This window comes from Chionomys nivalis, chromosome 20, assembly GCF_950005125.1.
Source record: "Chionomys nivalis chromosome 20, mChiNiv1.1, whole genome shotgun sequence".
Classification (NCBI taxonomy): Eukaryota; Metazoa; Chordata; class Mammalia; order Rodentia; family Cricetidae; genus Chionomys; species Chionomys nivalis.
This window is the reverse complement of record NC_080105.1, coordinates 42,925,589-42,949,131: the sequence shown is the minus strand read 5'-3', so window position 1 is coordinate 42,949,131 and position 23,543 is coordinate 42,925,589. Positions and strand designations below refer to the sequence as shown.

General features: G+C 46.4%; 1 protein-coding gene across 2 annotated transcripts; it reads left to right on the top strand.

Annotated features, from left to right (window-relative positions):
• The first annotated feature begins 2,097 nt into the window (after window positions 1–2,097).
• On the top strand, window positions 2,098–20,626 carry Rnf122 (ring finger protein 122). 2 transcript variants are annotated; one of them, XM_057752583.1, is made up of 6 exons: window positions 2,098–2,455; window positions 9,112–9,268; window positions 16,233–16,278; window positions 16,528–16,569; window positions 19,086–19,165; window positions 19,418–20,626. In XM_057752583.1, exons 1-6 carry the CDS (start codon window positions 2,431–2,433, stop codon window positions 19,530–19,532), a joined length of 465 nt encoding a protein of 154 aa, XP_057608566.1. In that variant the 5' UTR covers window positions 2,098–2,430; the 3' UTR covers window positions 19,533–20,626. The 2 variants fall into 2 exon arrangements, with proteins under 2 accessions (XP_057608566.1, XP_057608565.1); XM_057752582.1 differs by having other exon boundaries at window positions 19,083–19,165; window positions 19,418–20,624.
• Window positions 20,627–23,543: the final 2,917 nt, after the last annotated feature.

The following is a 23,543-nucleotide window of genomic DNA, read 5'->3' as shown; positions in this document are numbered from 1 at the left end:
GGTGCGTGTTGCCAAGCGTCTCAAACTGAATTTGAGCCCCAGGACTCAACTAGTGGAAGGAGAAAAGTGACTTCCACAAGTTGTCCTCTGACTTCAGTGCTCCAGCGGTGGCATGTAAAGCCCTCCACAACTACAAGAAGGGAAAAAGAAAGAAAAGAAGAGAGGAAGGAAGGAAGGAAGGAAGGAAGGAAGGAAGGAAGGAAGGAAGGAAGGAAGGAAGGAAGGAAGGAAGGGAGCTGAGGGCTGAAGGGATGCGAATGCCACACAAACCTGTAAGCACCAGAAACCAGCAAAAGTTATTAAGCAAAAGAAATAATCAGATTATATGCATTAGAAAAATAACTCTGGGTCACTATCAAATCAGAGCTCTGTTTCTCTCAACAACTGCAGGATTGTTGCAGGAAACAAGGCCTATCTATCAGAAGGAATTCTGGAGCAGGCTTTTAAAACAGAAGCTCTGGGCCCGGCCTTGGGTGTCAGTAGAGGTCACATGACTCCCATTAGCGTGATTCCTGTGACTCTGAAGTCAGAGAAGAGGATCAGAGACCATTAGGCACTCTTTGCAGTGACGTCATTGAGAATCCAGTGTGTCATTCCTGACATCTTTTATCCCAGCACGCAGGAGGCAGACGCAGGCAGATCTCTGATTTCCAGTAAGTTTCAGGTCAGTCGGAGCTACATTGTTATTAAAACCCTGTCTCAAAACAAAGCACAAAACCAAACCAAAACAACAAAAACAAACAAAAACCCAAACAAACATCAAAAAAACAGAGAAAGCAGATCTGCAAGTGACATCACCGCCCCCCCACTAGCTCTAAAAGAATTGTTAATAAACCAATTGATAGACTCCAGTAAGCCCTCCACATTGTCAAATTATGCAATTAGGAGGGAAAGACGATTTGACGATTAAGGGATGTATAGCTTACTTGCAAACACCACAAGTCGCTGCCCACAAGGACCTTTTGAATTTGGAGACCATCTGACCATCCCCAGAGATATGAAAGGCTGCCTTTTTGCTAAGCAGGACATCTGATACTTTAAGGACTACACTTCGGAGTGGCAAAGCCACTCATGCGCATTAGTTTACTTAGGGGCCAGGAACTCCCCAGAGTTAGGGAAAGTACTCACTTCCAGTAGACAGATCAATAGTGGGATAAAATGTGTCACACGAAGGGCAGGACATTTTGTTGGCTTATTCGTGGCTCTCCTCGAACACTGCCTCTGACCCTGGATTCTAAGGTACGTCGAACAATACTGTACACTTGTTGGTAATTCTTCACGTGGAAAGATAAACAAAAACAGAGATAAACCCGTTGGGTGTGGTAGTTAGTGTAGGCCTGTAACCCCAGCAATCAGGAAGCAGAGAATGGCCGAACTGAGTTGAAGGTCAGTCAGGACCAAATAAATTTCGTTTTAAAAAGTGAAATAAACGATGGAATGTCATGCAAAATAAATAATACTGCACAGAGAACTGGGATTATCTTTCCTTCATCCTCTGTTCATTAAACACCCACTTAAGACCCCCTGCATTGACAAAGCCAGCTTCTTGAGTTTTTAGTCACAATCTGGGAGATTGGAACCCCGGCAAGTGACGGTCTCTCAGCTTTGGGACTTAAATCCTTGGGCGCTGTCCTGGAGCGAGGTGAGAACAATAGCCCTTTGAAGATCCGAGTTTTGAGTTTCATCTGCTTTGCCTTGTTGTCTCCGTCACCTCCTTTCGCAGTGAGTCTGGGAATGCGCTAGCTGCCACACACAACCCTCCAGGACTGGCTGCTACACAGCTATAGAAATTCGAGACAGGCACGGATCTGTAGGCGGAAAACAAAAGTGGCACTAATCGTCTGGTCGCTTCCCCCTACCCTGCTTCCCCAGCCCCTGTCCTAGAAGGCGGCGCCGCAGACCAGGGACTCCCCAGGTCTAGTTAGGAGGCGGGGTCGAGCCTACCAAGCAAAAGGGCTCCGTTTTGCAAAGAGGGGGACCGGCCTGTAAATAATACCCGGGGGCAGGAGAAAGGCTCCCATTGGCCGGAGGGCAAGTGACGAGCAGGGGGCGGACTCCCGGGAGGGGGCAGTCATAGGGAGGGGGTGTGCACGGCGCGGTGTCAGTTTTCGGAATCCCAGCGCGCACTGCTCGGTGCAGTGGGACCCCAGCCCGGCTCAGTGCCCCGGCTGCTGTCTCCTCGGCTGGGCGTCGCGGCCCACTCCGCTGCCCTCCCGGCCCGGGTCTTTTGCGATTTCTCTCGGCAGAGCTTCGCTCCGAAAGACTTTGTTTCCTCCTCTGCCCTCTTTGTTGCTCTGCAAACCGGCCTCTCCACAGCATCTGACTCCTCCGGGGAGTTGCATCTCCAGCCCGGCGATCGCCGTGCACAACCCCGCCAGGTCTCAACACTCTGTCTCCGTTCGCCCCGGGAAGCCGTCCTTGACTTCATTGATGCACCCATTTCAGTGGTGTAACGGTGAGTCCCGGGTCTGGCGGGTGAGCGGACACCGCTCAGGTCCAGGTCCCGAGCCAAGTTTCCCCGTCCCAGAGACGTCCTGGCGTCCTGCGGTGCTCTGCACAGCGCGCAGTTTGAAACGACCCATTCTCAGTGTCTGGGGATAAAAAGGGTCTGGAAGCAAGTGGAGGGCTAGGGGCGTGTGAGCCGAGGGCTTCCCGGCCTTTGTGTGGCGGTCCGGCTCTTCTACCCCCTTCGCCTTCCTTTGTGCGCTCTCAAACTCTGTTCTTTGTTGTGGTGGTTGGAAAATTAAATCCGCGCTCGGGCTAGGATCTCCTAGACGGAGCTCAAGTTCCGGCTCTGAAACTTTGCAGGCTCTTTTAAATATGTATACAGTGCAGCGTGCGGGACCGGGCGCGGGGTGACTTTCCCCATCTTTGTTGGTTCCCACCGGCTTCCAGGGACAGGATTAAAGAACGTCAATACTGAATACATAAAGCCTTGCAGATTATTGCTGGGCCGCCAGCTCAGGGCTGGCCTGGCAAGAGCTTCGCTTTCTGGCAAGGAGGCCAGACCGCGGGGTCTGCTTTTAGTCTAAATGGTGACAGCGCCTCTATGCACAGCCAGCCACCCGCCACCAACCCCTACCCCACACTCCACCGGGTAATGATGCTAAATTAATTCACCTGAGGCTTTCTTGGTGGCTCAGTTGTTATGGGTTAAGAGCGGGTCTGGATTTCCCGTCTAAGGAGCTGATAAATCTTTCTGAGGCGGTCACTTAAGCTTTAGATGTTAAAACCACCCACCCCTCCCCACCACGGATCCCCAGAATCTTGGAATCTTGGCCACTCTTTCTAGACATGAAGAGTTGGGCGAGGTGAAAAGCAGCTGGAGCTTTTTTTTTTTTCTTTTTGTATGGTTGACTGGTTTCTCAGAGGGGGAAAAAAATCTATTCTTGAGTAGATTTCTGCCAGATCTTGGATTAATTATTTCAAGCGTCTTTTGTTTTAAGGCAGAGTTTCGGCTGCATGTGCATGAGTGGCCCCTCTCCTCCCCTCCCCCGCCCCCGTCCTTCCTCCTTTTGCAAGTCAGATCTAATTTCCTGAAAATGAACCAAGCTGTGTGTGGTAGGCGGGTAGTGGAGAGGGGCGGGGGATAGGGGTTGAGGCTGACGGTGTGTCCCAGCATCTGGGAAAGATTCCCTTTGGCTGGAAAGAAGCGGTTCCCAGATCTGCTGGTCTTGGCCAGACCTGCTCTGACGTCATTCCTACTTGCAGCCTGCCAGCTGAGAGGCGATGGTGTCAAGACAATGGACCAGAGACTTAGGGAGGTCTAAGCTGTTAATAACCCCGACTTTCTTCTGAGCAGTTCCCTTTGGAAACTTGCACCTTCCCTGCCCCACCTGCATGGTGTGGGACCCAGGCCTTGCTCATTCTGAACATACTCCATCACTGACGTGCAATGCACCCTGTCTTTGTGTGTGTGTGTGTGTCTGTGTGTGTGTGTGTGTTTCGAGACAGGGTTTCTCTGCGTAGCTTTGGAGCCTGTCCTGGAATTTGCTCTGTAGACCAGGCTAGCCCCGAACTCACAGAGATCCGCCTGTCTCTGCCTCCCAAGTGCTGGGATTAAAGGCGTGTGCCACCACTGGCTTATCTTGCACTTCTTGAAGTGATTGGAAGATCTGTCTCCTGACTCCAGAGGGAATGCAATCCATTTCTGCCCCCTTGAAAAACCTCTTAGAGACCCTATATCTGGAATGCATATTCTTTGACCTTAAAGTTTCAAAGAAAAACTCAACTGTCCAATTTGGACAATAACTAATTTTTTCCATTTCTCTTCAAGAGTATAAGTTGAACATTCCCAATCTGAAAATTAAAATTCCTGGAAAGTTCAAATTATATAAAATTCAAATGTGAAATCACAAGAGACAGTTTCACACCATTAAACTTTGCTCTGTATACAGAATTGCTTAAAATGTATAATGTATTCTTCAGGCTACGTGAACAAGGTGTATAATATAAAACATAGGATGAATTTCACATTTAGGCTTGAGTCCTGTCCTGGAGATACCAGACTATGTACAAATATTCTAAAGGAAAAACATTTCAAATCCTCATGAGGTGGGGTTTTCAAGCCAGGCAGTGGTGGCACAGGCCTTTTAATCTCACCACTTGGGAGACAGAGGCAGGCGGATCTCTGTGAGTTCAAGTCCAGCTCTATCTACAAGAGTTAGTTGGAGGACAGACTCCAAAGCTCCAGAGAAACACTGTCTTGAATCCCCTCCCCCCCACAAAAAAGAAAAATTCAAAAACAAAATGAGGTGGGTTTTCACCGTCACCCATGCTGGCCTCAGAAAAACTCTGCCTGAGCCCATCAGACAGCTGGGGTCACATAAGCTACTATGACAGCAGGCTGTTGTGTAACCACGCATCCTGGGGAGATGTACCTCGCATGTCTATTTACACCCCCCCCCAACGGCATTCCGGCATTCCACGACCGGCCAAAATACAGGCACCACTGAAGTCCAAATTGGGTAAGCCAATGAGTTTCATTGGAGTTACTTACAGGAATATGGGCGAGCAGAAATGGTTCAAATAGCTATATCACCAAAGCCCACCCCAGCATGGGTGACGGCTCACAAAAGCTGGGAAACCTGGAGTACACTGCACAGCCAGCAGCTCAATAGGTGACCTGGTTGGGCTAAACCTCTTCCAGGTAGCTGGTCTGGTTTTCAGAGTCTTTTTTTTTTTTTTTTTTTTTTTTTTTTTTTGCAGCTCAGCTTCCTTCGGAGTTCACATTCTTAGCTTTCGTTGTTTACTCTGGTGGGAAGGGGCCTTGTGAATCTGTTCAGTTTCAGGGTCTTCCTGAAGCTATTTGAGTTGTTCACCTTCCTCCTTAAGGGGTTTTCTGCAGAATGAAATATTTTAATCTCAAAGAAACTGTTACACAGCGCAGGCTTGAACATTTACTCTTGAAGCTGCCTCCTTATACATTTCATAAAGTTCCAAGTTCGCTGATCCAGTCCTAGAGCCCCAGAGAGAGCCTTTTAGGAGATGGGAAAAGATGGAGATAACTGATCCAGGACTGCTGGAACCAAAGTACCAAAACTGTGTGCAAGTGTAAGCCCTGCACACACAGTTCTGGTTTTCCAGAATAGAAATAGAGGTTCTTTAGGACCCAGTAGATACCAGAGTCCTGCTTAAGTAAGGTCCATAGAAAAGCCATGGCAAAAGTGGAGAGGATGCTGGCCCTCTTACAGTATCAGATATTTCTGTGGTGGGATGAAGGAGGCTACTGGCAGTACAAAGTCCTGTTGGTCCTAAACGTACAACTTTCTGGAAGAGAGTTCCTGGGGCCCTTTTCTAGGGCAGAGCGAAGGATGCTGGGGCAGGGCTAGCATGATATCTGAGGGAGTTTCTCTGAGAAAGGCCCACAGAAAGCAAATCCTCAAGTGGGAATCAGTGATGGAAATGGTATTCTTTCTAACCCTCCAGTGGAACCTAGAAGCAAGAAGCATCCTCTTGAGCAAAGCAAATGTTAGTAGCTAATTGCTTCTTTAATCTCCCCTAATTGAAAATTCTTTCAGAACAAGAGCTTCTTTCGCTTTCTGTTTCCCCCACAAGGTCTAGGTCAGTGTATAAAACACACCCGGAACAAAACCTGTTGGTTGACTGGTGATTTATTAGCTGAGGGCAGTTTCTGGGCAGTTTTCCCAAACATCAGTCTTCCTTCTTTGAAGTAGGAGCTTTTGCCAAGAAGACTAGGTTGCTTTGAGAAAACAGGGATCTGTCTGTTAACTAGTTATATAGGCAGATCAAACATTAGCTTAGGGCACTGCCAAGTGCTTAGGAGTCCACGTTAGTATTCCCAGACCTAGGAAGGTTCAGGCTTGTTAGGAGGACACTTAATTCCCTGGCTCTTTCTTTGCTCCTAGAATTATAGACTCACCTCTACCATAACATCTGTGTCAAGGAAAGTGCTTGAGTCTGTCTCTTTCCTATATGGAAAGTCATCCAATCCTCTATGCACTGGATTATTCTTAATCTCAACTATCATGCTTGTCATCTAAACAATGTAGAATGTGACAAAGGTCAGTTTAAATTGATACTAGCAACAACAGTGTAACAAGGTATTCTGAGCAAAACCCATGGCAAGTGATGCAAGTCCTTAGCATTGTAGAATTCCATGATAGAGAGATTATTGGAGTATCCTAAAGATCATGGCAGGGGCTTAGGATTCATCTCAGTAGACCACTGCCTAGCTTATGCAAGGTACGAGTTCATCCCACAGCCTTGGCATCAGAAAGGAAAATTCTCAGGAAGACCAACACTAGACTTCAGAAAGGGAAGAATTCTAGGCAGAGAAGGCTTCATAGACAAAGGTGTGGAGACAGAGACATGGCTGGGCAAGATTTTAAAAGACTGGCCCGGGCAGAGAACGCTCACAGGATATTGCAAGGGGGCAGGTGCATGTTCATATAGACTTGAAACCAGACAGGGGTTTGGAAATTACATGGTAAGTGAAGTTGGCAGATGTGCCAGACATATAGGATAATTAGAGAAACTAGAAAGGGTGGTGACATCAGTAAGCCAGGAATAGGTGCGTGAAGTAGGGGTGTGGCGGTAGGGATGGGTCATGGTCTTTGACTTTTGAATGAAGGCTTAGGTCATCCACTGATAGAAGAGACAGAGGAATGATGTGTCTCGTGTGTGATGGTTTTGTCATGACAGAATCATACTCATACATGACTTAGAAAATCTTTAGCTCATAGCTTTTTAAGGTTTAAGTCTATCAAGTGGGGAGGTTGTAGCTTTACATCATGGGGTCTAAGAAGCAGAAAGGAAGAAGGGTCACCATCTAAGCCTTCTGCAGGGTGGCCTCAAGTCCAGACCATAACACTGTCACAACCGATTGCTGTCTCTGTAGCTGGTCTCCTGCAGTTGTGGTAGCACTCACTTGTGGTAATTACCAGGTAGAATCCTAGCTCCTAAACAAAGAGACAGGAGAGAAGCTAGCCTCTAAGGTCTGGAAGGAACTGGGAAATAAAAGGCTGGGAGCGGAGAATGTGATTGGGATGTAGGACACAGATTCTGGTTAATTGGAGATACCACTCTTTAATGCTTTTGGCTATTCTCTTCCCAGCTCTGTCTTATCTACACCTTCCTACACGTCTGAGGTAATATAAGAAGAAAATATTTCCTTAAAGGAATTTGATTTTTTTTTTTTGTTTGTGGTGAGTTTTTTTGGGGGGGTCAGGGATATCACTACATAGCCTGGGCTAGCCTAGAACCTTTGATTTCCTTATTCCAGCCTGAGTAGACACATCCCAGATAATTGGGGTTATAATGTTATATCATCATGCCCAGTTAAGAATATCTTGCCTTGCCGGGTGGTAGTGGCGCACGCCTTTAATCCCAGCACTCAGGAGGCAGAGGCAGGCGGATCCCTGTGAGTTCGAGGTAAGCCTGGGCTACAAGAGCTAGTTCCAGGACAGGAACCAAAAAAGCTACGGAAACCCTGTCTCAAAAAATCAAAAAAAAAAAAAAAAAGAATATCTTGCCTTTTTCTGAAGACTTTCTTTGGTTTATTGCAAGGGAAGACGATTACCTCATGGGAGGGCCAGTGAGAAAGAAGCAGCAAGTGGTTGTCAGTGCGTCCGAACTGACTGTGCAGGAGGATCTCCACGGATCTTTTTTTTTTTTCTTTTTGATTTTCGAGACAGGGTTTCTCCGTAGCTTTTGGTTCCTGTCCTGGAACTAGCTCTTCTAGACCAGACTGGCCTTGAACTCACTGAGAGCCCCCTCCCTAGGCCTCCCAAATGCTGGGATTAAAGGTGTGTGCCACCACCACCTGATCCTCCAAGGATCTTCTTAATGAATCCAGTTCATTTAGTGTGATATAGGTCCAAGACTGCACCATTTTAACAAGTTCTTAGGGGATACACTCGAGACTGGGACCTTAAGGCTGTGAGTGGCCACTCAAGGAAGCTGACATTCCCTGGTGGCAGTCCCCATCACCACCTTGTGGAATGCGGCCTGGACTTCTAGTGAACGATTTCTGTTCCGGTTCTGATACAGCTTCTCTTCTGGAACAGGTGGTTAATAGTAACAAATGACCTCTGCAATTGCTCTTTGCATTTGTTATTTCTTAAACCATCATTTCTATTACTCGATTTTGCAAGTTTTCCTATGATGAGGTTAATTCTATAGCAATAACTCATTGAACATCACACAGCTTGCTTAGGAGACTTGGGTCAAGACTCAATGTATTTTCTCTCTTCTTTTTATTATGTACTCAGTGTCTCCTACTTGGAGGCAATTTTGATATTTTCTTTTTCTACTTTCTACCCTTGCCTAAATTCTTTGCTTTTTTGAGACAGAGTTTCTTTGTATAGTCCTGGCTGTCCTGGAACCCACTCTATAGACCATGCTAGCCTTGAACTCAGATCCACCTGCCTCTGCCACACAGAGGACTAAAGGCGTGCACCACCATGCTAGACTTCTAAATTATTAATCCATTTAAGTACTTTGCCTACTATTTCATTTCATAGATTGATGGAGTAATTTAGTGCTGATATATAAGTTTAAGGTAGAGCCTGACATTCCTACTAACGCAGTGTGCCACGGGCCCCAGTGGTAAGTGTCTAACTTCAGTATTCTTTCCCTCTTGTTTTGCAGGGTGTTTCTGTGGCCTGGGACTGGTTAGCACCAACAAGTCCTGCTCAATGCCACCTATCAGCTTCCAAGACCTTCCCCTCAACATCTACATGGTCATCTTCGGTACAGGCATCTTTGTCTTCATGCTCAGCCTCATCTTCTGCTGCTACTTCATCAGGTTGGTTGCTGGCTGGCTGATCTGGGGAGGGAAACGAAGAAGGAAGGAGACTGGGGCATGGAGGATATTAAGCAAGTCAAGCGCATGTGTGCGTGCGTGTGCACAAACACACCAGAGCTTTGTGCTAGAGCCTCTGGTAGGAGGATGTACATTAGCTCGCTCCTTTGGACTCTTGAGGTCTGGTGTTTCTATTTATATCAGCCTATCAAGTTATCCCAGAGCACATAAGGTCACCGAGGGTTGGACTGCATTCCACCAGTTGGCCAGTTAGTCTCAGGCTGTCTAGAATGACTGTTAGCTGAGCGATAAAGCCAGCACTCTTAACCTGCTTCCCACTCACGGCCAGGGAGAGGTCGGTTGGTAGGTATCGGTTCTTTCATTCTCCCGTGAAATTCCCAGTTCTCCCAATGCTGATATTAGCAGACTCATACAGACAACTCCTTGTTTACTCTGTCTTTCTTGTCAGCTTTTACTTTTGAGAGCAGAAAGAAAGAATGGCACGTACTCTTAGTTGCTTAGGGATCCAGGAAAGAACTTTCGCTTGGCAGGGGTAGCTGAGCTCCAGGAACTATTTCTCCTTATGGTGAAGGCCGCACGAGTTTGTGGCTGCTATCTACTAAAAAGCTGGGGAGATGATGGTTCAGTAGTTAAAGTGCCTGTATCGGGAGTGAAATTTGAATACCATACCTCTGTTAATGCTGGGTGAACACTGGCCCCAGGTAATTCTAGCCCTAGAATGTGGAGATGGGGTGTCTAGAGCAAGCTAGCAATCTAGACCAACTGCCTAGTGAAGCTCTGAGTTCAATGACAAGAAGCTGCCTCAGTGAATGTGATGGAGAGCCGTGAGGAAGACTTCCTGTGTCGATCTCCTACATGTACACATATGTGCTAACACACATATTAATATGGATGTGCATGCACATGGGGAAAGTGTTGGACATACTTGGTACTTAGAGTAGAAACCAAAGCAGCGTGCTAGTGGGCTGTTCTGTTGGTACTTACAGTTCTTTGTCCCGTGAGTCTGCCCTGTACATTGAAGACAATGGAGCATCTTTGGTCAATAGAGCATGTTAATAGTCCTTGGAGTCTTTGTGACAACTGGCCCCTTCCCTGGCATACACATTGCCTAATGTCTGGAGAGACATGGGCTAGGTAGGGTCTAATCAAATCATTTAGGAAATGAAGAGCCGGGGGTCTTGGTTCCTTGTTGGGATTCTCTGCTGGAGGATGGCGTCTACCTGAAAGGCAGATGCTTGGAAGTACACGAGCCAAGTACTACTTCCCCAGCCTATGGCTGTTGTGGGGCTCTTCAGAACCTTCCCAAACAGGTCTTTTGTTGGTTTTTTGAGACAAGAGTTTGTCTGTGTAGCCCTGGCTCTCCTGGAACTCACTTTGCAGACCAGTCTGGACTTGAACTCACAGAGATCCGCCTGCCTCTGCCTCCCGAGTGCTGGGATTAAAAGTGTGCACCACCACTGCCTGGCCTCCAAACAGATCTTAAAGCTGGAAACTTGAATTTCTCCACCTAAGTGTGCAGAGAAAATAGTGCTTGATTTTTTTTCCTCTGATATAATTAGTGCAAAGCCCACATTTAGCTGCTAAGTGGGAGCACTTTTTTCTCTTCTACATCCTCTTTTCTGTTCTACATCCTCTTTAATGTTCCCCATCCCTATGTTTCCCTCCCCAAACCATTCTTTTTCACTGGTCTTTTCCCTCAAACCCTTTATCAAGCAATTAACTTAATTCTCGGCAAGGATCATGTTATGCATGTTGCAAGTATCAAAGATTTCTTTAGGATGTGACTGGTAGAAATATAAACTTTGGGGGGGGGGGTGTTTCGAGACAGGGTTTCTCTGTGGCTTTAAAGCCTGTCCTGAAACTAGCTCTTGTTGACCAGGCTGGTCTTGAACTCACAGAGATCCGCCTGCCTCTGCCTCCCAAGTACTGGGATTAAAGGCATGCGCCACCAATGCCCAGGAGAAATATAAATTTATATAAAAAAAACACTATACTTCGCTGGGCAATGTGGCACACACTTTTAATCCCAGTACTTGGGAGGCAGAAGTGGGTAGATATTTGTGAGCTTGAGGCCAGCCTGGTTTACAGAGAAAGTGCCAGGACAATCAGGGCTACACAGAGAGACTCTGTCTCGAAGAAAGACATAACAAAAACAAAGGAGAAATCCAGATGGTAGTGGCACACATCTTTAACCCCAGCACTCAGGAGGCAGAGACAGGCAGATCTCTGAGTTCAAATCCAGCCTGGTCTACAGAGTGAGTTTCAGGACAGGCTCCAAAGCTACAGAGAAACCCTGCCTCAAAAAACAAGAAAGAGCCGGGCGGTGGTGGCGCATGCCTTTAATCCCAGCACTCGGGAGGCAGAGGCAGGCAGATCTCTGTGAGTTCGAGACCAGCCTGGTCTACAAGAGCTAGTTCCAGGACAGGCTCCAAAACCACAGAGAAACCCTGTCTCGAAAAACCAAAAAAAAAAAAAAAAAGAAAGAAAGAAAGAAAAAAAAGAAGAACAAAACAAAAACAAAAAAAAAGGAAAAATAAACAAACTATTTCTCTATTTGGTTCCTTTACACACATAGACACACACACACACACACACACACAGTGGTGCTGAACAGAAGAAAATCCAGAGGCTAGCCCTCTGACCAATAAGCAGATGGCTAAGTCCCTTTCCTAATTGGCACTAACAGGCGTGACCTTGCGTTTTGGGCTAGTCTTTGCTAAGGGCTTTCTTGTATCAGGCATTGTGGTAAACCATTTAGCTCACTTAATTCTGTGAACAAGCCTCCAATGTACGGGTTAGGGAGCTGCATAAATGAAGACATTCATGTCTGAACAGTTGAGAATTTGTCCAGGAAGATGCTGAGGTGGGTTCATCTGACAATTTAGCCTTTCATGCTCTCCTCCGTGTTTGTCTTTTGTGTGTCTTCTTTCTTGCGTGGGAAGTAGAGCCTGCAGCTGAGACCTCCAAGGCCAGCCCCTTTCAGCTGGGTGTCGGGGTCCTATAGGAGACAGGCTAAGGTGCTGTCTGTTACTGATTTGTTTTGTTTTGGCTGTAGCAGAACAGAGAGTCGTGACCACGTGATACTAAAAGCCATCTCCACTGTGGTGCAGCGCGGTGCCATCTGTCCTCTTGGCAGTGTCCGGCCCCTTCACCGCCCCACCCTGTGTGCTATAGCCTGTCCAGAGCCAGCTGACCCCTGGGTCTCATGGTTCCAAAGGCTCGCTGGCATGTGGCATGTGTGTCTATATATAGAAAGACACACAGGCACATAAGCTACTTCCTCTCTCTGCTTCTCAGTTTCCACCTCAGCCAAAATAGGTCCGTGACTGCCACTCCTGACCCGGTGAGCTCATGAGCCAAGGACGCCTCAACTGACAGCTGCCCCTGGTCTCTCCTCTTTCCCCTCAGAGCTGACCTCTGCTTACACAGGATGGAGGGGTCAGTGGGATACAAACAGGCAGGAAAGGAACAATTATTTTCAGGAGCTGACTGCATTGTTTTGCTCTCAGAGGGAAAAGAGGGAAGAGAGAGCCTGCTGGCAGTGGCTTGCAATGGTCTCACTGAAATCGTGATATTTTTAGTTGCTTTGCTCAGCCAGCAGCTGAGAGAGCCACCTGTCCGGAGTTCTTGACTCTCCATCCCTGGCTGGAACGGCCCAGAGTATGCTTTCTGCTGTTTTCTTTGCAACTATTTGAGCCCCATCCCCTCACGACCTAATCCTTCCAGAGCCGAAATAGCCACGCAGGATGAAAATGGAGTTTTGAGGGTTCTGGATCCCTCCATTAAAGGGAGCCTGTCATACACAATAGGTGAATGGACCCCAGGAACCCCAGCGGTCATAAAGTGTGTAACACCATCAGCGTTGATGCTGAGGCGGTTGAACCTTTAAAAGAATGTGTGGCATTCTCCCTTAAACTTCTACCCCCAGACAAGGTTGGAATGTCGCTCAGGGACCTAGCAAGCATTCGGTCCTTAGACCTAGAGGGCAGGTTAAGAATGAGCTCAAGAGTGCAGATGAACTGGGTTATTGCTGAACTGGAGGTGCCTAGCAAGAACATAATCCTAGCATCTCAGAGATGGAGGGAGATCAGAAGGTCAGGGTCATCCTTGGCTGCATAGCAAGTGTCGAGGCTAACCTGGGTTACAGAAGACTCTCAAAAACAGGAAAGAAATGAAAGGTTTTTTTTTTTTTTTCTAAAGAAAAACCACATGCAGTATTGTCAGGTAATAGCTCAGTCCTGCTTTAGACACCCTTCCCTGTCCATCTATCTCCTTTGGGAGCTGAGAAAAAGACACACTTGCATGATATATGAAAGCCTTTTCAGGACTGGGTAGTTCTGCACATTAAAGGATTAGATAGTTGAGAGTCCAGACCTGAAAGTGAGCTGAAAGCACATGTAGAGGGGGCAGGAGGGGGGTGGTGGGGAAGGGGGGGTGCAATGGTAGTGCTGTCTCAGCCCCAAGCCCTGGCAGGAGTCCACCTGGCTGGGACTTTCCCAGAGGCTCCAGGAACATTCAGCCTCGCCAGACCACGTGACTTCCTGTCAGAAAGGATGGAGGAGGCTGGTGGCCAGATCTTATCTGTCCTGACCCACCTCTCAGGCAGGGCTCTGTGCTCTGCTTCTGAGCCACCTTGGGAGGAGCTGCCACCACCGAAATGAGGTGATCTGTTTTCGTCACTCAGGCCAGCAACCTTTTTATTTGTAGGCTTCCTTGCTTGTAAAGTCTCACAGCCACCCAGCCATGCTCTTAAACCGTCATAGCCAGTTCCAAAGGCAATCACAGACAATTCATAAACTGATGGGCCAATGGCATTTTAGAAATTTTTTTCCTTCAGTAGTGCAGGGGATCAAAACCAGGCCTTCATACGTGGGAAACAAGTGCCCTGCTGCTGAGCTAAAGTTTCAGATTGTGAGATGAAAGTTTTTATACTAGGAGATGTTATTTTTTTTTCTTTCTATTTTTACATAGTGAAGAATAAAAGCCATTCTTAGCCTGTCGATTCTGTAAAACAGGACTTGGTCCTACTCCAGTATAGTCAGATTTCCCTCCCATACTCCAGTCAAATCTATGTTAGAAGTGCTGATGTGTAGCTCCGTGGTAAAGCATGTATGCAGTAAACAGGTCATATTAACTATATGCTTTTATCATTGCTATGAAAGATGCCTGATTTGATTTGTGGTTTCAGATGGTTTCATCAATGGTCACGTTAGTCTCAAATGCTTAAGCAGAAAATTGTGGTGGCAGGAACTTGTGACAGGGGCAGTTTGTCAATTCTTACTGGACAAGAACAGAAAGTAGAGAAAACAGCAAGGCCAGGGCAAGATTCCTCTTTCTGCAACCTTAATGCCATTGAAGGACTAGATTAAAACTCTCATTATTGGCCGGGCGGTGGTGGCGCACGCCTTTAATCCCAGCACTCGGGAGGCAGAGGCAGGTGGATCTCTGTGAGTTCGAGGCCAGCCTGGTCTAGAAGAGCTAGTTCCAGGACAAGAACCAAAAGCTATGGAGAAACCCTGTCTCGAAAATCAAAAAAAAAAAACAAAAAAAAAAACCAACCTCTCATTATTGGATTATGTCTGGAAATGACATCATAGACCCCATAGGCACACCCTGAGATATATTTTACTTAATACTGAGATATTAAGGGTTTTTTGGTTTGTTTTTGGTTTGTTTTTCTTTTTTGATTTTTGAGACAGAGTTTCTCTGTAGCTTTGGAGCTTGTCCTGGAACTAGCTCTTGAGTAAGTCTAGCCTCAAACTCACAGAGATCCTCCTGCCTCTGTCTCCCGAGTGCTGGGATTAAAGGCATGTGCCACCACCGCTGGCTTTTAAGGTATTTCTTAATCAAATTAACTTGATCATTATAGCATGCCTGGGGTTAATTCCTAGCACTCAACAACAGCAAAATAAATAAATAAATAAATAAATAAATAAATAAATAAATAAGGTGAGAGACAGTTCTATGCCCATATATGGGAGGCCTCTCCACCGACCTGCAGCTGGGCACAGTAGCATAGGCCTATGGTCCCAGTTCTTTTTGAAGGTCATGGATTTGAAGTCCATCTGGGCTATGTGTAGAACTCACAGGAAGGATTCCCCCACTGATGTAAGATGGTAGAGTCAGTGCCTATTCATGCTTCCAGTCATCTGTACAGTGGGTCTCCCGAAGTCAAGGGCTTAATAAAGCATGCAGGGTATCTCACAATCAAATAAGAACTCGGGACTCCGATGTATTCCACCAAATTGCAGAGGCAGGGGGATCATGTTCTGTGGTAAACAGCACAGGCTTCCTAATCACAGAGACTCACTTCTAGGAGCTGCACCCCATCATCTCTGTAGAGTTTGGGCAGCTTGCTTGATTTCTTTGGGGTTCATTTGTTTTTTCAACTATAATATGTAAAGTTCCTCCTTCCTGTAGTCACTTGGATTCAGTGAGACAATGTCAGTCTCCAAGGGACACACAACATCCCTGGATGGACTATTTATTATACCATTGTTATGAGTATCAACATGCTGTGTTTTGGCTGTCGAGTGGCTATGTACAGATAAGCAGCTAAAAACATCTAGCTCCTTCTGCACATGGTAAGAATACAGTTGATCTCTGTAGTTTGGCTACCTGGAGGAATTTACCGACTGGGAAAAGGCAAAGAAAGCAGATAAGCCATGTAGGATGCCCTACTGGAGAACAACCCAGAATGTGACTGGAACCTGGTAATAAAGCCTTAACCCTTATCTCTGGTTGGCTTGCATACATCTGAACTGTGCTGCCATTGGCATCTATAAAATAAGTACCTGTTTCATCTCCAGAAAAATGTCCAAGCAGTCAGCCCTCTTCACATATACTGTCATTGTCTGTGCATCTTTTTTTTTAAAAAAAAAAAAAAAAGGAAAAGAAAGAAAGAAAAGAAATGGTAATCTTCCCCCCTCTTTCTTTCTTCACCTAGTAAACTCCGGAACCAGGCACAGAGCGAACGGTACGGCTATAAGGAGGTAAACACTGTCTCTTTGCATTAAACTTTCTCCTTCACCACTTGCCCTGATAGCGAGAGCAAGCCCAAACTTCCATAGTCTACATTCCCTTACTTCCTGGGCATCCTGGAGGCCTGCCACTCCTGCTATTGTCCTCAAGTTGGGTTTGCCCTTCACCTTCATGGAGAGAGAAGGGGTCACATCATTCTATGAGCCTCCCTGGATCTGTGGTTGGTACCTACAGACACCTGTTGCATCTTTCCTCCTCAGGTGGTGCTTAAAGGTGATGCCAAGAAGTTGCAGCTCTATGGGGTAAGTGTCTTGGGATAACATTTGGGAGGATCCTGCTTAGAGCATCTTTCTTGAGCTCTTTGGACTTTCTCCAGACTCTTTAGTCCCTGACTTTGGATTCCTGTCTAAACAGAAGGACTTCAACCCAGTAGGTAATGCATTTTGTCTAGATTCAGATAAGGCGTGAAACAAAGGAATCACAAAAGACACGGGATAATGAGAACAGGGTGTCATGGTCTCTGTCATAGACAATGTATTGTATAGAATCTGTAAGGATGTCACAGGCACAGGCTCTGTGCCATAAGCAATATGCTGTGTAGAATCTATATAGGTGGCCCTGGGCTCTATGCCATAGGCAATATGCTGGGCAAAATCTATGTGTGGTCATAGGCAGTGTGCTGTGTTGAACCTTTAAGGTTGTCACACATTCTTGTGCCATAGACAGTGTGCTACTAACTTTTCCTTTATTCAGAACCACTACTCTGATCTATGACTAAAGAAAATAAGGTCCTTTTACCTTATTTTATATGAGTCATATGTATATGACATTGTCCTAATAGATCAGTGACTTGTATCCCTTGCAATAGTTCTGGCCTGTCTCCCCTCCATCCTTTCCCCAAACCTCCCAATATAAGGCCAATTCCATTGGGTCTCTCAACTTTGACCTTTTTATTTCAATTAAAATGTAATTACATCATTCCTCCTTCCCTTCTTTCCCCCCAGCCCCATCTTTCATTGGACCATTTCCTGACCAGTCCCCTCAGCCTTTGAGGTTACCTAACTCATCTCCCAAGGCTTCCATCCATAACCACAGACAGCCTAACCAGAGAGTGAGTCGTTTGTGGTTGTCTGAAAATGAGGAGGATTCCAGCATCACCAAACATGAGACTCCCTAGACATGGCCTCATTTTACTCTTGGTTTTCACATTGCTACCATACCTCCGGTCCTTAAAGTAATTTCAGGTGTTTCCTAAGCCTTTCACAGTCGTTCAGCTGAGATCGTGGAGTTTCATAAATGGAATTGTAATTATGGATTTAAAGAATGTAACAGCACATATATCTGTATTAGTCAGAGTTCTCTAGTGGAACAGAACTTACAGAATGAATATATATAAAGAATTTATTAGAATTGCTGACAGGCTGTGGTTCAGCTAGTCCAACAATGGCCGTCTACTAAAAGGTCTAAAAATCTAGTAGTTGTTTAATTCACAAGACTGGATGTCTCAGCTAGTCTTCATTATATACTGGAATCTCAGAGAAGTAGACTCTAATGCCAGTGAAGGAATGGGCCTGCCAGTGAGAGAAAGAGCAGCAGGCAGAGAGCTACTTTTTTCTTCCATTGTCCTCTCCATAGGCTGCCAGCAGGTGTGGCCCAGAGTACAGGTGGATTTCTCACCTCAAAGATCCAAAGAGATTTAGTTAAGAAAAATCTCTCACTGCCAGGTGGTGATGGAACATGCCTTTAATCCTAGTCCTCAAAGGCAGGTAGCTCTCTGAGTTCAAGGACAGCCAGGGCTACACAGAGAAATCCTGTCTCAGAAAAAGAGGAAGGGAAGAAAGAAGAACTCTCAGGTGTGCCCAGCCATTTGAGTTTTAGTAAATTGCAGATGTAGTCAAATTGACAGCCAAGATAGCCATGACCTCGATCCTACAATCCTTCTTTTTATTACTGTGTTCCTCCTTAGCCCATGCTGTAGGCTAGAATTTGAGACCAACACTGTCAATTCAAAATAATAGCATCCATGTCTAAGAGGTACTGTAGGGATTTGATCACACTGTGGCTTGTTAGATGTAAGATTGTGAGAAGATGGTATCTGTTGAGTACCAGAGCAACCTAGAATGGTGTCCACATGAGGAAACAGTGCATCATGGGAAAAGAATTGGCATGCATATAAACAGTGGCCTGAAAGTGCTAACACAAATCTACAGTCCCAATACTAGGGAGGTGGAGACTGGAAGATGAGAAATTCAAGGGACAACCTTGGTTATACAGTGTGTCTGAGGTCAGCTTGGGCTATGTGAGAGTCTGTCCCTCAAAGAGACAAAACCTAAAATAAAGCCAGGATGTTGAGCAGAGAGATCCGTGCTTCCTCTCCCAAGGGCCTTATCACTAACAGCAAAAATCAGCACACACTCTTTGTTTAGTGTTTGTGATGCGGGGCATCCAATTTAGGATCACACAGATGGTGTACAAAACTCGGCCACTGACCCATGCCCCAGCCCACATTTCCATACTGAGATAAATGTTTGGAGGAATGTGGCTGGTGCTTCTGAGGAGCCATGTTTATCATTTCTTCATTTGGTTGATTTCAGGTTCAGCAGCCGTGTTGGCTGTTATCCTGTCAATGCAGTGTTATAAATATGACTGAGTCGCTGGCTGATGCGGGAGGCAAGAGACTGAGTTGGAGTTTGGTTTCCTTGTTTGAAAATTCGATGGTGGATACTCAGGAGGGATGAGTGAAGAGGGTTTCTAGACCCTTAGCTCACAGATTCTCTCTCTCTCTCCCTATACCTCCTTCCCTCTCTCCCCATAGCAGACCTGTGCAGTTTGCCTGGAAGACTTCAAAGGGAAGGATGAACTAGGTGTGCTTCCGTGCCAGCATGCCTTTCACCGCAAGTATGTGGAGATGTGACTGTGTGTGCATGTGTGTGTGGGGGTGTTCTGTAGAGGAGAAATAATTACGGAGTATCTTTAAGAACCTTCTAATCCCACCCGTGCTGTTCAACAGTGATGCCCTAGGTTCAACACCCCAGAGGGGTGAGCTCAGGGCAGGCACAGGGGTACTTTGTTCTCAGAAGCAGCTGGACTCAGAGACAGCTGGAGCCATCTGGAATGGCTCCTCCGAGATAACCGTCCTCTTGTTCACAGGTGTCTGGTGAAGTGGCTAGAAGTGCGTTGTGTCTGCCCCATGTGCAACAAGCCCATCGCTGGCCCCACAGAGACCACGCAGAGCATTGGGATCCTGTTGGATGAGCTGGTGTGAGCGCTCCTTGTACGTGGACACTTGAAGACAGCTTACTTTGTGGACACTGGGGATCCTCTATACAATGAACAAGACTTCTGGGTGGTGACTTTCGTACTTGCCTAAAGGCAAAGGTGACAGGGATGGGCTTCCACCAGCAGTGCCGGACCAGTACCAGACTTGCCCCAGCTCTGTCTCCCAGTGCTTCTTTCCTTGTTACCCAGTCTCAATGAATGGCCTCACCCAGCCAGACAACTCTATCTGGTACTACACTATCTGACTGCCTCATCCTTGCCCTGGGAAGGAGTCAACCCTGTGACTGTGGATGTGGATACTTCCCTTTGGAGAACAAGCTACTCCAACTTTGGAGGAGATGGCTCCGCTCCGCCCATATCCCTTACTCCTGCCAGAGCCTTGGGATGGTTTAAAGGGAAGGAAGGAAAGATCAAAAGAACCAAGGTGAAAGATTCAGCATGAAATAAAGGAGGGCAGGGCCCCAGACAAGGGAAAAGTCGATGTTTACATGGGTTGTAGGAAACAAACGCCAGCCTTGTCCTGGCCAACGGCAGGGTGATGGGACCAACCATCACCTGTTAGCATGTAAGGTGCTCTCCATTCTCTCCCCGACCCTGGTTAATCTCAGAGCTTCCTATTCCTTGCTGGTTTTGAAGAGACCCCACTCTAGAGGAAGGAACTTTTTCTATCAGCACATTCCCAGGGGCTGTTATTATTATTTTGCAACAAAAAGGACCCTGGGATGGGGTGTTGGGAGGTTACAATAGTGTGGACGTCTGCTTCCCTCTGTAAACAGTATTTTTATACTTCATCCTCACCATCTCAGGCTTTACATATGTGGCCCCTCGAGGACGGAGGGGGTGGAGTCTCTTCTTCAGCCGAGCAGCTGAGAGTGGGAAAAGGTTATGTATTTAAAGAAAATTAAATTTAATAACATGTTTCTCTAATCAAATTTGACTTCGTGGTTGTGACCTGTGCCAGGAGCGGGAACAGAACCCTTCACCCTTCGTCTTCCTCCTCCCCGAGTCAGACCACACTTGACATTTCTAATCCTTGAGATGTAGTCCTTTTGAAAAAAAGAAAACTGAGGGCTGGGCACAGCTCAGTGGTAGTGTGCTTGGCTAACATGCTCAAGGACTTGGGTTCAGTTTCCGGCAATGAATAAGAAAAAGAATTACCTGTTGAACGCTGGCGTGAAGTAAGATCTGATGAAGCAGGATCAATCGCCAGGATTTTTGGAAATGTTTTAAAATCGGATGTCTTCCCATGTCGTTCACCAACTAAGTCTTGGGACGATAGGATTCTGTCTGTAAGTTCACTGCCTGTGACTTTGGAACCTCAAAGGCCCATGTGGCTACCCTGGGATCCAATCTCTACTACTTCTGTGTCACTACAGTCCCTGACCTGTAGTAGATCCTGGCCTCCTATCCCCATTTAGAATTCCACATGGTGGCAACTTAAGCCCCAATCATCTAACTGAATCCTCCAACTTAGCTTTGCATGCATCTTTACTGACAGCAACAAACAGCAGGAGTGTGCCCAACCTTGAGAGTTGTCACGTGGCCATTTACCATGATTAACCAGACTTTTTGGGGACCAAAGAATGCATTCTATATAAAGCTAATGTGGGGATGGACCATAGGGTGGGATATGGGGGTGGATGGCAAGTACTGTGTGGGGACCAGGAACAAAGGCTTTGATAGAGTAGCTTCCTGACGTTTGTGCAGATAAACTTAAAAACCCAAACCACTAAGCACCACCTGAGAACCAAGCTAATTCGTTCTCCTCTGAGTCCCACATAGTCATAGGCAGCTACAACATGCCCAGTCCTCCTTAAATTAACAAAGAACTTACACCCTGAATATGTTTGAAAGGGAAACAGATCAAAGAAAGTTGTGTTGTACTATACAGACCAGCTTTGGTAACCTTGGGCTGGGCATAGAGGCACACGCCTTTAATCCCAACAGCTGGGAGGCAGAGGTGGGCATATCTGAGTTCAGGGCCAGCCTGTCTACATAGTGAGTTCCAACAGAGCCATATAAGTAGCCATGTACATAGCCAGGCTATGTAAATAGACCCTGGTCTCACACACACACACACACACACACACACACACACAAAATGTCTGCCGTTCCTCCTGATAGTTCCTGCTCAACCCACCCCAACCAGGGTTTTTCCCATTTTCACTAAAGTCTTTTATCCTTCGGTTTTGTCCCGTTTCCTCCTTCCCCAATACTGGTCCTCCACTCCACTGTCTCCGGTCTCTCTGAGCATCAGACTCCCACCTTCACTGTCCTGGCCATGTCACTCACAGCTCAACCTTCTGCTGAAGCTGTGTGCACAGGTTCAGAGGGACAAATGTGATCGATTTGGAAGCAAGAACAGCATGACCAGCTATACAAGTTTGTACAAATTGTTGGAACATGTTGAGCTGTTTATTGTTCCAACTCAATAGTAGTGGATTGCAACTGAGCCAATGTAAGAAATTAAATGCCATGCCCATTTCCTTTCTGAGGGAAAGACATCAACTGTCACTTTGTGCTTTGATTCTTTACCTCTGTGACAGCTCGTCAAGACACCTTTTGTGCTCCGCAGAGGAGTAGCTAAAGGGACATCAGCACCAGGAAACATTGGGGAGCACTTGATGGTTACTGAGTGTGGTCAGCCATGATCTCTTACAAAACAGCACATTTTTCTTCATCTATGCCTATTGGCTGATATTACTAAGACTACCATATCCTTGTAGAATTCTCCAGATGAGTTGCTGTTACCATGAAAGGAAGACAAAAAACAACCCCCACAAAAGACAAACCACAGGGATTGCTAAGGATTCATGCCTAAATGAAACTGTGAATCCCCACAGAGACTGTCTCTGAGTTCAATGAATAATAAGCATTGTGTCTCAAGAAGGTGCTGGTCTTCTCAAAGACATGGATAACATTTGTGATGACTGGAATCCAAATCCGAAATGCAATAATGTCAGGGGATTGTTTCTCTGTTACTTGCCGCAATCAGATCTCTGTTGGGTTGACTCAGGTTTAATGTCTATAGAAAGCCATGGATAGCTTAGAAAATGGTGGGGGGGGGGCTTGGGGGTGTCATTGGTTGTGGAGCACTTACTTAGCTTGGGCAAGGCCCTAGAGTCTGTCTCCAGTGCCCCCTAAACAAAAGGTCCGGAAAGCAAGAAACTGAATGATTGTGTCTGGAGGGAGGAGACCAAAGAACAAGGAAGCCACTAGTGGCCTTTAGCAAGCTGCTTTTGCTGTAAGCCATGCCTAGTTCCTTTCTGAGCTAGTGGGAGTACATCACATCTGCATTTTTGTCATGCTATCATTGCTGTGATCAGATACCCAATAAGACGCATCATGAAGGAGGAAGGAATGATTCCTTCATGGTTTGAGGAGATGCAGCCCATCCTTATAGGAAAGGCATGGTGCTGAAAGGCTGTGTGGTGCTAGCAATGGGTGTCAGCTGGTTCCATTTCGTCAGCAGTTGAGGCAGGAAGCTATAAAATCTCAAGGTCCACCGCCTTTCCTGCAAGGTCTCCATCTGAGGTTCCTAGAACCTATTCAAACAGCAATACCAGCTGGACTGGTTTAACCTGTGAACCTGTCAGGGAAATTTCGCTTTGAAACTGCAATGTATCCCTTCCTGAAATATTCAGGGACCACGGATCAATACTCTATTCCACCCTTCTGCATTTGTTAGCACTGCATTTGGTAACCTGGATTGTCTTTTGTGCCGTCAAAGACCTCACTATTGCTACCAGCCTGTCATCTGGGACCAGGTTGGAAGGTGGAGAGTTTAATGACATGTCCAAAGCTGAAGACATCTAGGTCCCCACGGCTGTCCTGTCTGGTACCAGCTCTGTGGTCTTACCTGGGAAATAAATCTGGTCTCAACTTGTGTGGTCCCTACTTCCACCCTTTTATAGCAAAAAGGTTGTAGAGTGAACCACATGAATTATTACAAGAACATTCTGCTATATCTATATCACACATCTTTTCATCATCAATA

Bases quoted from the DNA above. Each gene is read 5' to 3' on its own strand.
- Rnf122 (XM_057752582.1), top strand. From the start codon at position 2,431: ATGCACCCATTTCAGTGGTGTAACG. The intron at 2,456-9,111 runs GTGAGTCCCGGG...CTTGTTTTGCAG, and splicing joins CCCATTTCAGTGGTGTAACG to GGTGTTTCTGTGGCCTGGGA. The intron at 19,166-19,417 runs GTATGTGGAGAT...TCTTGTTCACAG, and splicing joins CAGCATGCCTTTCACCGCAA to GTGTCTGGTGAAGTGGCTAG.